The sequence below is a fragment of the Apteryx mantelli genome, chromosome 16 (genome assembly GCF_036417845.1).
Source record: "Apteryx mantelli isolate bAptMan1 chromosome 16, bAptMan1.hap1, whole genome shotgun sequence".
Taxonomy (NCBI): domain Eukaryota; kingdom Metazoa; phylum Chordata; class Aves; order Apterygiformes; family Apterygidae; genus Apteryx; species Apteryx mantelli.
In genome coordinates, this window is record NC_089993.1 from 15,134,731 (window position 1) to 15,147,889 (window position 13,159).

At 46.9% G+C, this 13,159-nt stretch overlaps 1 protein-coding gene across 1 annotated transcript; it reads left to right on the top strand.

Moving 5' to 3' along the window:
- Nucleotides 1-207: 207 nt before the first annotated feature.
- LOC106491342 (cytochrome P450 2W1-like) lies at nt 208-12,171 on the top strand. Its single transcript, XM_067305938.1, has 9 exons — nt 208-499; nt 3,030-3,192; nt 5,102-5,251; nt 5,335-5,492; nt 6,339-6,512; nt 7,524-7,665; nt 8,054-8,238; nt 8,879-9,020; nt 11,083-12,171. Exons 1-9 carry the CDS (start codon nt 302-304, stop codon nt 11,271-11,273), a joined length of 1,503 nt encoding a protein of 500 aa, XP_067162039.1. The 5' UTR covers nt 208-301; the 3' UTR covers nt 11,274-12,171.
- The last annotated feature ends 988 nt before the right edge of the window (nt 12,172-13,159 follow it).

The following is a 13,159-nucleotide window of genomic DNA, read 5'->3' on the forward strand; positions in this document are numbered from 1 at the left end:
TATAGAGGAATGCCAAGCACCTTTTTCCCATGTATATGTTCTTGCACACACATGCATGGGTTTGTAATTTGAAACTCTCTTTACTTCTGGACAGGCTTTGCAAACTGCTTAGACCACATTCTCTGAGGTGTTTAAAGAGGGTGGAGTATGCAGTATTTATTTAGGTACTCTACAAACCTTAATAAGAATCGAGTGCTTGTAGCAATCGCAGAGAACAAACAGAAAGCCAGCTGGCAGAAACGGGACAGTGCCACTGCATTTCTATTGCTTCTAACACCCCCAAAACAGATTATTACTAAAAATGGCTTTTTTAATTTCATTTATCTCTGATCCTGCATTAATTTGTCTGCTGTGTGCGGCAGTATTATTAGCTGTACTCTATTTTTCAACTGGCTCTAAAAAATCAGCTTTTAAATTGCCTCCTGGTCCAACTCCTCTTCCGATCATTGGTAACCTGCATTTGGTGGATATTAGAAGGCAAGATAAATCACTAATGAAGGTAGGACAAAAAACCTCCCCCAAACCCAGATTCTAATGCTTTTTAAAGCTGCCTCAGTTATATTGGTGAGAACTTTTTGTCTTTTTTGCTTTGAAATAACTATAAAGGCGTGAAAATTGCATTATAATATTTTTCTGAGCTTCTTCTAGCCAATGTCTGTGTTGATGCAGTGTCATTTATGAGTGATCAGCTGTTAAAAGAAGACCACTGGGTAATATGGGATTTCTTCATTTAAGTGTGACGAGGAACATGAAGTATATAATGCTTGTGGAATTTTAAGTATTAATTTGACAGCTCTGATGATAGCCAGAAATCATTAAAGCATTGGAAATAACTAACATGGAATGAAATTGCTTCCCTCCCTTCCACCCTCAAGAACTGGCAAGAGGAAGTCCTCTCCACAGTGTCCCCAAAACTGCTTTGGAGATGGTCAAATCCAGGTGCCCCTTTGCAAACTTTACTTCCCTCTTAATGAATTGGATTCGCATTAAGATCTAGATGGCAGTACAAGAGAGGGATGGAAAATTTGTGCTAAGGAAACAGAACAAATGGCCTGCAAGCTCTTCTGTTAACTTGTAATTAAAACAGCTTGTCCCATTTATGGAGTTAAACGGCTCCTGCAGCTAAGGTAAGGCTGGCACAGAGCCTGCGGTGTCCGCGTCAGCCCTCCGAGCGCTCCCGCCTCGCCTCGGCAGACGGCACCCTACAGGCTCGACCTAGGCCGGGGACGGAGAGACTGAGCAAACAGAGAGGGGCAGTTCATGACTAGGCGTTGACGAGGCTCCTGTAATACCAGCGCTAAATAAACACCGGCAGTTCTCTGGGAGCAGCCGCGCGCTGGATAAGGCACGGTCCGGGGTGAGGCTCCCAGCCCCTGGCGTCGCGCCGCGGGCAATGCCAGGGTTTGGGTCAGTTTACCCACCGTGGCTGGGTGCACATTGCTACTGTGTCACTGAACCGCATTTCTTGCTCACTTCCTCTGCACGCTCGCATCACCTGATGGATATTTGGCTTTGCCTATGTTTGCCTTTAATTTGGGATTCATCCAGAGGGGTCCTCTCTCCATCTCCCCCCACGGATAACAAAAAGAAATGATTGCATTGAGCAACATGCACCAGCATTTGCCGGTGGGGTACCCTGACGGGGAATTTGCAGGGCAAGCAGGGATGGACCCTCCCCATCGCATCAGGGCAATGTGGCTGCCGGAGCAGCAGGCAAGGGCCGAGGCTGCGCGCACCCCGCGTCCTCGCTTCAGCAGCAGAGTTGTGCAGCGGCTCCCAACCACCTCGCCCCAGCCTGCCCCAGGCTCTTCCCTGCTGTCTCCAAGCGCTGCTTCCCAGCTGCACGGTGCAGCCACCGCTGCAGGGCTGATATTCAGCCTCCCTCGTTAGACTGCAGCAGGACGCTGCGGAGGCAGACGGGGAAAGGGCAGGGGCAGGGGTGGACGGCAGTCTCGCCCCTATAAAAGGCAGGCAGGTAGCAGCAGGCAGGCGCCAGCCTGGCCTCACAGAGCGTGGGTTTCCCCTTCCGCGTGCGAGGCTCTGCACGGAGACTCGTAGCGAACCTGCTCCCTTGGCAGAGAGAAGCAGACGTGGGCACGGTTAGGACGCGCCAGCAGGACCGCGTGTCCTCGGGTGGGATTTTCAGCCCTCCGAGGAACTGCGCTGCCTTTGTAAGCGCTCGGCAATGTGCAGCCCGTGCAGCGCGGCTGTGAGCAGGGACAGAGCTGCAGGGAGCCGGCTCTTGCGCGTGCTGCAATGAAAGATCCTCTCTGTGTCGTGGCAAGGATACGGCCAGGGCTTTCTCTAGTGCAAAAAGAGCTTCGCTTTGTTTGCAAGCGTGGGCACAGCCAGCCGTTCCGGTTGCCCCCTGCCCGCTCCGAATGCCACAGAGGGCTGCCGTGGGCTGCCCCGCTGCACCCGGCCCTCATTCATGGGGGCCCGCCCTGGGGTACCAACGCCTGGTCTGAGCACGGGGCCACGGAGTCGCTCTTTCCTACGCTGCGGTCCTTCAGGGCAAGCTGAATACCTGATGTGAGTCAAAGCTGCCTCCTCTGATCTCGTGGCATGGATGCAGGAGTGCTTTGCTACAACAGGGGTGTTGGGAGCAAGTGCTTTCCTCAGGGACCGCGTCGTTATCGGTACCAAAACTTCTGCTCCACTTGCAGCTTTCTTCTGTTCATCAACTTGCGCTGCCATTTGAGGTCTAGACCTCAGCTCTAGGTGACTGTTTTTCATTGACTTTCTCCTCAACAGAGAAACCAGACTAGTAACGTACTGACTGGTGGGGGGGAAGGGGGTTGTCTTGTAGCAATAAGCCTAAAAACCCAACTGGGCATCCATACGACATGCCCTGGTTTTGCTGGTGATCAGCTCCCAGGAGCTGTTCTGCGGCCGTTTCTCGTGGGGCAGAGCGGGACTCGCTCCTGCTGCCAGGACGTAACGGGGCCAGCGGCTTTCCCACGTCGGTCCGCATCGGATGCGTGCGCGCTCCCTGCCTTGCTAACCGTCACAGCTTGTCTCTCTTTCAGCTCGCGGAAGAATACGGCCCAGTCTTCACCCTCCATTTTGGGTTCCAGAAAGTTGTGGTCCTGGCTGGGTACGAAGTTGTGCGGGAGGCGCTTGTGAACTACCCGGAGGAGTTTGTAGACAGACCATCCATCCCAATATTTGACCAAATTCAGAACGGAAACGGTACTAGAGAAAGGAGGGGAGGCGGGCGGGCGGGATGATGCCGTCGCTTAGCGTCAGCCTAACTGTGCTTCCCACAACCCCCCCGAATGTGGCTCTTAAAAATCCCCCTCAGACCCTACCGCAGCCAAGCTGACAGCAAACATGCGGCTTTTCTCCTTTTTCTGCAAAGCCTTGCAGTAATTACTTCTGCTAGAGCATTTGTGACCAATCCATCTCCTCAGAGCTCCAGGGTGAGGAGGGGGATTTCTAACGGCCCAGCAGTAATTCCGGGGTTAATTTCTGCAAGACGGTAACGGGAGCTGAGTGGCTCGCGGCCATCGACGCATTTCCAAATCGCCCCCACGGTGTCACGGCAGTTTGGGCTAACTCGTTTGGCTGTTCGGAGCTGTAGGGTTTTCCCCTTTCTCCCGCTACCTGGTGCCACGCTTTTGGATATAATCTTTCCACAGAATCTCGGCTCCGCACATGCTCTTGGGTGGAACGATGTGAAACAGGTTTGGACAAAGGCAAGGGGCTGAGGCTGTAAATTCTTCCCACAAACAGCCCCACGGTTTTTCCAAGGCAACTCTCCATCCCCATTCCCTATTTCAGGGAACATTTTATCTTGTTTTTCGATCCTCTGCTTGAGCTGAGGCTTTAGCTTTGAGTGTCCAAAAAAAGAGCTTTATATGATAGTCACAGGTGACACCGGGACTGCAAATAATAATTAAATTACCCAGCCATAATATCAATAGATCAATTTATCATTGCATAAAGAAAGGGAATTGATGGGGAGAAACGCATGTTGAGAGCCAATTTACATGTAACATATCCCTGCGGGAGACTGTCAGTACTGCAGTATAAGTCCTTTCACGCTTACCCTATCAGTCCAAGCGTGAGCCATTTAGAGGTGACCCAAAGCTGTAAATTCACAATGGCTGTAAAGTAACAATGGTCACAAAATTTCTGACAAAACATATTTTTCTTCAGAAAATGCCAATTTGTTGACTCCAAAGCTGTTTGCAGAAAAGGACTGTTCAAAATGAAATTTCCTGAATTAAAGCAAATCAAAAATGAAGCTTAGAAATTTGCTTTGACATTTTTAAAACAAAAAGTTTTGCTTTCCAAATTAAAACTATGCCACTTAAAAATTGTGTTCATTCTAGGAAAGGCAAACATATTCAAAAATCTTGCAGCTGAATGTGATGGAACATGAAATAATGTAATCCAGCTTTTCAGTTGACACAATCTGAATATTCTTTGGATTACTGACACAAATTTTCCTTTCACTGCATCCAGCACTATGATGGGATGAAATATTCATCTCTGCTTGGTGTCATTAGCGATCATCAAGACATGAGCCCAATGACTCCTTAAAAGGATAGGCTTTTCACCACTGCTGAAAAAAACAGTGCTGTTAGGAATTTCAGCAAAACATCCCAGCACTGAAAAGGGTTTCAGGGAGACTGAATTATCCCCTCCCACTTAGATAAAATACCTTTATGACTGAAACATGATAAAGGCGGAACCTTCCAAGGTGGTCATTTGGGGCCCTAGACTGGCAAACAGAGACAGAAAGGTTGCACGACTGACTTAGACCAACCTCTCTGCCCTGCTCTAAAGCCAAACAGGGCTGCTCTGAAAAGCCCGACCTGCTTACCTTGCACACAAGAGAGCGCTGGGTCAGACTGGACTGGGTGAGAGCTGGTCTTTCACAAACTAGAGGCTCAGTGAGACTGGGGAGAACTGAGCTGAGAGGACACAGGGATGGGGCACACAGAAATGGGAGACTCTTATTCCCCAAATCCATGGGAAACTGGGCAGCAGAAACACTTTTGGAGATCCCAGTCAGTCCAGTCCCATATCTTGGTTTGTGCGGTGGAGCTCCTCCATGTATGACCCCAGTGGAGATGTCTCATGGCCTCCCCAGGTGTCTTCTTCTCTATTGGGGAGCTCTGGAGAACAACTCGGAGATTCACTGTATCCAGCATGCGCAACCTAGGCATGGGGAAAAAAATGATAGAAACGAGAATTTTTGAGGAGCTTCACTTCCTTATAGAGATGATCAAATCCTTCAAAGGTGAGCTGGGGACCATTGTGGTGCCATACAGCTCATTGCTGCTGCAACATCACATTAACATTTCCATTCTCCTCTCATTGCAGGGGAACCTTTTAGCCTGAGGTCCTTCAACGCTGCTCCAACCAACATCACCTTCCTCATGCTGTTTGGGGACAGGTTTGACTATAAGGACCCGACCTTTCTCACTCTCTTAAGACTCATAGATGAAGTCATGACCCTTCTGGGATCTCCGTCTTTGAACGTATGTAACTTGTCCCATAGATTAACATTTTTTTTATATTGGCAAGTTACGGTGAGCCACACCAACCATAGGATTTAGTTCAGCAGTTCTCAAATATTCAGAACCAGCCATCAAACTTAAAATGTGACGGTTGTCTACATACCACCCTGGTCACCCCAAGTGTCCAGTAGAATGGGAATTCTGCTGGATACTTGGGGTTACCAGGTTGATACTTTGATTTTAAACCAGCCTGCAAATATGCATGGAGCTAAAATAAGAAGTGACCTATGATGATTTTATCTGCATAGATTTGTTTTCAACTTCTTCAATATAATTGCACAGTGCAGGCTTTCTTTGCCTTACCTGCATTTTCCAGTAAGAGCTCACATTCAGTGTTGACGTCCAGGTGAGAGAGATTTCACAGCCTGCATTAAACATGCTTCCCTGGAGAGCACAAGGAAAACTGCTTTTCTTTGAACTGCCGTGTCCAATCCTTTGTAAGTGAGATAGGCAGAACTAGCCAGTCCCATATTGATCTAAAATGGCTGGTGATCTGGCAGTGTGGGAACCAGGCAGCACCAGGAGCTCTCTTAGGAGGCTGACCAGTCTGCTACTGGTAGGGGAGCTGTTCCCATAGAATGGCTCAAATGCTTAAAATTAGGCAGTACTAAATCAAAGCTGAAAGATTGCAAAGCCCTCCTTTTCATGCAAATCTACCTGTGACCCCTCTGAGAAGTCCCTGGGATGCTCAGATATTACTGCTACAGGACTGGACTCAACTGATATGTTATCCCTTAGGAAGAAGTTATTTCAGCATGTTGATACTACAGCAGACTTAATGCTCTATTTCTTTTAATTCCTCATCAGTATTTCAATTTCTACCCATTCCTTGGATTTCTTTTCAAAACCCACAAGATTTTGCTTGAGAAAATAGAAGATGTGCGAGTCATTTTAAGGCAATACATGAAGGCAAGCAGGGAAGACATCAATGAGAACAGTGTGAGGAGCTACATTGATGCACTGATAATCAAGCAACAAGAGGTATTTGGCTGCTTAGGCTTGTTGACTGTTTGCAGTGTTTTCTTTGGGTTTTCTAGCTAAAATACTCAGCTAGGTCTCGATTTCAGTCACATCATGTAAACCTATTCAAGTCAATGCTGTTAACCCAGTGGAACTGAAATCAGACTCTAGTCTCTTATATTTGGTGTAATTTATTGCAGGAATTTTTCCATCAAATTTAAGATTTGAAAGCCACTCTCTCAGCCACTCTTTCAGTCCACTCCTGAAATAGCAGTACACATAATAATGTAGGATTAGCTCTTGGTTTCTAGTAAAAAAATGCATGAATTCACATGAAAGCTTTTCTTCTTATGACAATAAAATCAATCAATCATTGATACTGTTGCTCCAAGATCAAAAGTACACTCAAAGTACTTGAATAATAGATCATAACTACCAGTCCTGTCTTTGCCTTGTATCTCACCTTAGTAGAGATCCAGTGCAGTCTCTCATGTCTGTTGATTTCAATGAACACAAAATATTTGGGCTCTGAATTTCTTCTTTCTAACTGGATCTGGGCCAGCCATAGGCATTAAGTTTTCTACCCACCTATATGGAGAAAGGTCCAGTACAGTCCTAAAGCCCAGTAGAAAAGGTTTGAAAAGTAATTTTGAACATCCTTGGGCATTCCAGGCCTCCCCTCCCTTCCTGGGCAGGAGGAGTCTCTTGAAGCTGGAATTAGCTGAATGTCCTTCTGTGCAGAGAAGAGAGCAGGTTCCTTCCAGACCTGTGAGGCTGAGTCAGTAAACAGCATCTGGCACTGGGCCTCAGCCTGCTTCTGGGTGGAGATGGATATCGAAGCTAAATCTCACTCCAAATTTCCCATCTTTGATGCTGTGCCTACAAGATCCGGCCTATTTTATCACTCAGTGCACAAACACTGATCACACCCAACAGTGTGATGGGTTACGCAGTATTTCCCAAGCTCACTGAATATTAACACTGACTGTTTTAAGAGCTTTCTTACTAGTCAGTACACTTGTGTGTTTCAAGGAGAAAAACAAGAAAGACAGCCTCTTCCATGATGACAACTTAATAGCATCCATCCTTGACCTGGTGATGGCGGGAACAGAGACCACAGCCACAACCCTACAGTGGACCATTCTGCTGATGATGAAATACCCAGAGATTCAAAGTGAGCTACTTTTACTTACCCTCCATCCGTGACATGGTTGATAAGGAGGGGAGAGGCCTGGCCTTACATACGCAGAAGCTCTTTTTCCTCAAGAGCTGAATTCCGTCTCTTTATTATTATGAACTCCTGATGCAATTAGGTGCTGAATGTAGTCACAACAAATAGTCTCTGTGCCTTGCAGGGGGACAGTATGAGCAGAAACCAAAGTATGAGGCTGGGCGAACTATTCATGCACATGCCTGAACTAGAGATAGAGCTGGGGAAACCAGGACTGGTGTTTTAGGAATCCTTTCCCTCCAGAGCCTGGAAAAATATGTTTTTATCAAAACAAAATCCAAAGAAGCTGGCGTCCTTGCTGGGACACATTCACTTTGTTTGTTCCTTCCAGAAAAGGTGCAAGAGGAGATTGGGAGGACTGTCAAAGCTGGAAGTTGGGCCACATATGAGGACAGGAAGAACATGCCGTTTACAAATGCGGTGATACATGAGGTGCAGAGGTTTGTCACTCTCCTGCCCCATGTTCCCCGCTGCACTGCTGTTGACACCCACTTCAGGGGCTACTTCCTTCCCAAGGTACATAATTGCTCCAACCTGGGAACACATCACACTTCTTGTTTTTGTCAGTGGCACTAACTAGTTCTTAGAACCAGGCTTCTTTAGAGAGAGTTACAGGACAGAAGCCCAAAGTGAGGTGTAGAAGAGTTTCCTCCTCTCCAGAGACCACACTCAGAGCCCAGAGAGACTGGTACCACAGGACTCGATCCTGTTGCTGTCATGCTCAGTACTTCCTCACTCCAAGAGTGATCCTGTTTTACTGCCTTGATGCCACCTGCAGAGTCAAGTATTTTCCAGGGAACTTACAGGATCTGACCCTCTGCCTGAGGTTCCCACAGCACCATGTGGGGTTTGGCTTTGATCCTTGGCACTGCTGGGAAATTTTCAACTGACTTACCTCTCAGTTGGCTAATGGAATAAAACCCTCAGCATCTCCACCTATCCCAGGTGGAGCAAAATGCTAGAGATAGAGAGAGACATTTGGTACCTTCACTTTGGGCATCACTCCTCTCTGGAGCTCCTCCTAGTACCTGGTCCCTTCCCCATATCACAGCACCTTCAGTGCTGCCTGAGATCTTCAGTCCTGCTTTGTGTGTGACATCTCCAAGCAAGACTTTGTTCTTGCTAAGTTCTGTACCTTAATCTACTTTTCCTCCAGGGTATAATCGTAATCCCATCGCTCACCTCAGTGCTGCTGGATAAGACACAATGGGAGACACCATATCAGTTCAACCCCAACCACTTCCTTGACGCTGAAGGGAACTTTGTAAAGAAAGAGGCTTTCCTGCCCTTCTCCATAGGTAACTAAAGGCTTGACCGGCACGGAACTGAAGGGATGGCAGGACCATTTTATTACAATATACACAAAGGGAGTCTGGATGGCTAAGTACCCCCTCTCAGTCAATAAGCAACCAGCCAACTGAGCAGAGCCAATTATTCTGTGCCCAGGCAGACTGCTCTCACAGTGCAGCTCTCCCACCACTGAAGGAGTTGGTTTCCAAAGTTTCAACAGAAGATGAAGAGAGATACTGAATTTGAAAGAACATGGAAAAATGCCTCAAAGCTGTCAAGAGTAGGCAGATTATCAGACAGGACTGGTGGGGTTGCCAAGCACAGCTCCACATGAGATATCATGAGTTCTTCTGGAAATGAGAGTACAGTCCAGGAACCCTCAAGTCTGCCTTGAGGCAAGTCCCAAATCCCACATACGAGTGGATCTGATGGGACAAGGCCTCATCCACTGCCTGTTAGAGTCAAGGAAGAGAGTCCCAGTAAGCCTTGGACCTTAACTGGGTATTACAGCCAGCAGAAACCCAACATGGGACAGAGTACATCAAACCATATTACTCTCACTACGAAATCTTACCCCTAAAGCTCTGGATTATTTCCAGAAGTCACCTCTGGCTGTGATTCTTCCAGTGGCACTTTTGAAAGCTGCCAAGGATTTCTAGCAAGATCTTTTAGAGGAGGGAACCCAGTCCAGTGGTTAGAGGAGGAGATATAGCGCTTAGCATCCTGGGTTCTGTTTCTCATTTGGCCTCCATCTGTTGTCTTGGTCAAGTTGCATACTTTTTTTTATTTCAATTTCACCTGCAAAATATCTGTCCTTGAAGGGTCATAAACCAAAACTTTAGGGATTCAAACTGAGCTAATGGCAAGAACAGTTGTTAGGTAACAGAAAGTCTTCCAAAAGAAGAAAGATCACTTATACGGTGTCTTCGTGACAGCCACAAATGCTTCCAAAGGTTGCTAATTTCCAGAAACACCTGCTGCCCAGCCTGTGCACTCTATTACTCCAACAGTGCGCATTATGAGAGGGCACAGCAGAATGGAGTCCTCTTGCTGGGAGTTTAACAAATCCCAACACTGCAGGAGCCTGTAAGTACTGTAAAGGGAGATTTCCTGCAGACTCCTACAAATCCTCCAGTAACCTTACACTTTCCAGCTGTTCCTCTTAAACGATGACTTTCAGGGATTCCAGAATGTGCTACAACAACAGACCTTCACCAGTGACTTCTGATATTGGGAAGTCAGTTCTCACTGTCCACCAAGTGCTTCGCCCCTATAGACACTCATACAAGGGCAGGGAATCTAACACAAAAAGGAGGTAGGAAAGAATAAACAATCTTTTCTAAAAATGCAGCAGATTAGGATAAAATTCCACAGGAAAAGTGAGTTGTCAAACTATCCCACTTTGGGAGTAGACAGCATTTTTCTATCAGTCTGATTTTTAAGAGGAAGGGATTGGCTAAAGATGCTGAGAAGTTCAGAAGATTCACAAGTCCACATGAATCTGGGTGAAGGAAAGGACCTATTCTCAATAACGTAACGCATACAAAAATTGTAACCTCAGTCCACAACCCTGTTGTGCTAAACACCGTTATACACAGCACAAGAGCCCATCTCTGCGCCAGAGCGCTGATGAGCTAAACAGGCAGTCTTGGGGGGAAAGGAATCAGAGGGCCAGAGAGGAGAAGTTATTTGCTTGATCACTTTCCTGCATAAGTCAGGAACCTAACCCAGCTCCTAACTGGCAGTGCGAATTTCCATTCACTAGACCAGACAGCATCCCAAGTAAGGAGAGGGAAGGTACATCACAAATTAGTAATAGCCCTGCAACTTACCACATGGTAGTCACTTGCTGCTGAATGTTGCTGTGTGATAAAGAGACCAGGCAGACACACTGTGCTGGTCTGAACAGGACAACCACCCTTAGCAAGATGGGCTCCTCTGCTCCAAAACACTGTCTGGTGCCATCAGAGAGATTTCACTTCCATTACAATATCTCAGATGCTAACGTGTCTATGACAAAAATTTTAGCTTGATATTTTCATCAAGTAAACACACTGCTTCCATCTGCAGGGCGAAGGAACTGCATCGGAGAAAGCCTTGCCAAGATGGAGCTGTTCGTCTTCTTCGTAGGGTTGCTGCAGACATTTACATTTCAACCCCAGCCAGGAGTTTCAGAGTCCGACTTGGACCTTACCGTCCCCCAAACGACCTTCACATTAAGGCCTCAGCCTCAGGCAACCTGTGCTGTCCTGCGTGAATAACCACAACCTTGTTAAAGAGCAACTCAGGTGAGCGGGGAAGCCACTTAGACCCAACGTAGCTAAGCTAGGACTCACCATCCCCCATCCTGCTACATCATTCTCTTTCATATCCCCTTCCCACTGTCTCTATCCACTCCCACTCCACTGCTCTCCACCTCCACATCTGCCACGTAGGTTGCTGACCCCTCTTTGCTCCTGAGCTGTGAGAGGGTGTATATGATCAATTAGAAAGCATGATCCTTCTGGCTGTTTGATAAATATCCTCTGAATGGTGGGCTGGCCAGTGGGCCAGGAGGCAGTGATGCACACATACCTCTTCTCAAGAGAGGGATGCTGTGCATGGAGCAACTGGAAGGCCCAAGAAAGTTGTCTGGTGAAGGGCAAGCTGCGCATGAGTCATAGGTCTGACATCCAGGCTCCCATGGCAAAGCAGTGAGGTTCTGAATGTTGCAGAAATCTCTCCAAAAGCACTGTGAAGAGAGATACACTGCCATTTGCTGGGAGCCACAGAAATGCACTGCTGCTCACAGCACTTAAACCATCTGTAGGTACCTCCTGAACTTCTCCAGACTCTCTAATTATCCATAGCTTCTAGCAAAATCCTACCAGGCTAGGCAGCCAAAGTCAAATGCTTGGAGTGAAAAAACAGATTGATTCATGTGATTCAAGGATGGAATTATTTCTGCCTTGGAACAGTGTCCTGAAAGACATGGCAAAGTGTGCAAACCCATTTAGATAGGCAAGTATCCACCAGGTTCAACACTGCCTCACAGTCTGAATGAAAGAGTCTACATTTCTAAATTTGCAGTCTAAATCATAAGGCTACATGAGAATTGTATCAGAAACTGATAATAAATTGCTAATGACATGGAAAATAAAGCAGACTCATTTTTATAGATCTCTGCCTTTCCTGACTTTGTTAAATAGGAACACTCTCCATCTTTTAGGACCTCATGGGTAATCATTCTGGTATTCGGGATAATCCGGCCATTGGAAGCAAACATGTGATTTCCTTGCAAATGGAATATAATTTCATGGTGCTAGTATTACACACACACACACACACACACACACACACACACACAGAATCAGGGATCAGAAAAGACCTGGTTTTGTTTGTTTCCTCTACTCTGTAGCTTTGTCTGGCTGCCACCCCATCTGTAGTGCTCTTATCTGCCACCATATTCCTCAGCCTTACTCCAGTTCATGTAAAGCTCAGGCATTTTTCCATCCTCATATGTGAATTGCTACTTCTCCATATTCATTACCTTATCATGTACATTATCACAACGTTTATGTTTCCTCCTTCATGGGATCCCAATAAAGTTTTAATCCTCCAATGTCTTCATTATACCTCATGTGCCTGCCACCCAACTCTGCATTACACAGAAATGCAAATACCCTAAAATGCTGATTCTGAGCCCAGAGTGACAATGAATATTATCAGTCTGACTGGTATTCCATGGACAAGAGGTCTCTACTAAAAACCAGCTCAGCTGGAGACCCTTCACATCTGGACAGTGGTTTCTCCAGGCCAAAGAGCTTCCCCTTTGCTCTCAGCTGTGGGTTACTAGTCAGTTCTGAGGATAGCCTTGTTTTTTCACTATTTTTGCTCGCCTAGCCTTCACCTCTTGCTTGCAAAGGCAAAATGAAAGGTTCCCACCACAGCTTCACTGATACTGATGCTGTCCCTCTGCTTAGTGCTCTGGATCCTGAGCCTCTCAGCTCAGCTTTTGCCCTCTCGAAGTAGCATCTTTGTCTTCCCAAAGCATCACCTGGTGGCAATGTCATCCTTGAGGGGTGGTGGCAGTAGGACGGGGTCTTCCTAGGGGGAAGACAGGTAAACCAACTCAGGAGCAGGTTACATATCCACTGATCTTGCTCTG

Coding starts and splice junctions, on each gene's coding strand:
- LOC106491342 (XM_067305938.1), top strand. CDS start 302: ATGGCTTTTTTAATTTCATTTATCTCTGATCCTGCATTAATTTGTCTG. Junction 3,193..5,101: donor CCAAATTCAGAACGGAAACG/GTACTAGAGAAA, acceptor TGGCCTCCCCAG/GTGTCTTCTTCTCTATTGGG. Junction 5,493..6,338: donor TGGGATCTCCGTCTTTGAAC/GTATGTAACTTG, acceptor ATTCCTCATCAG/TATTTCAATTTCTACCCATT.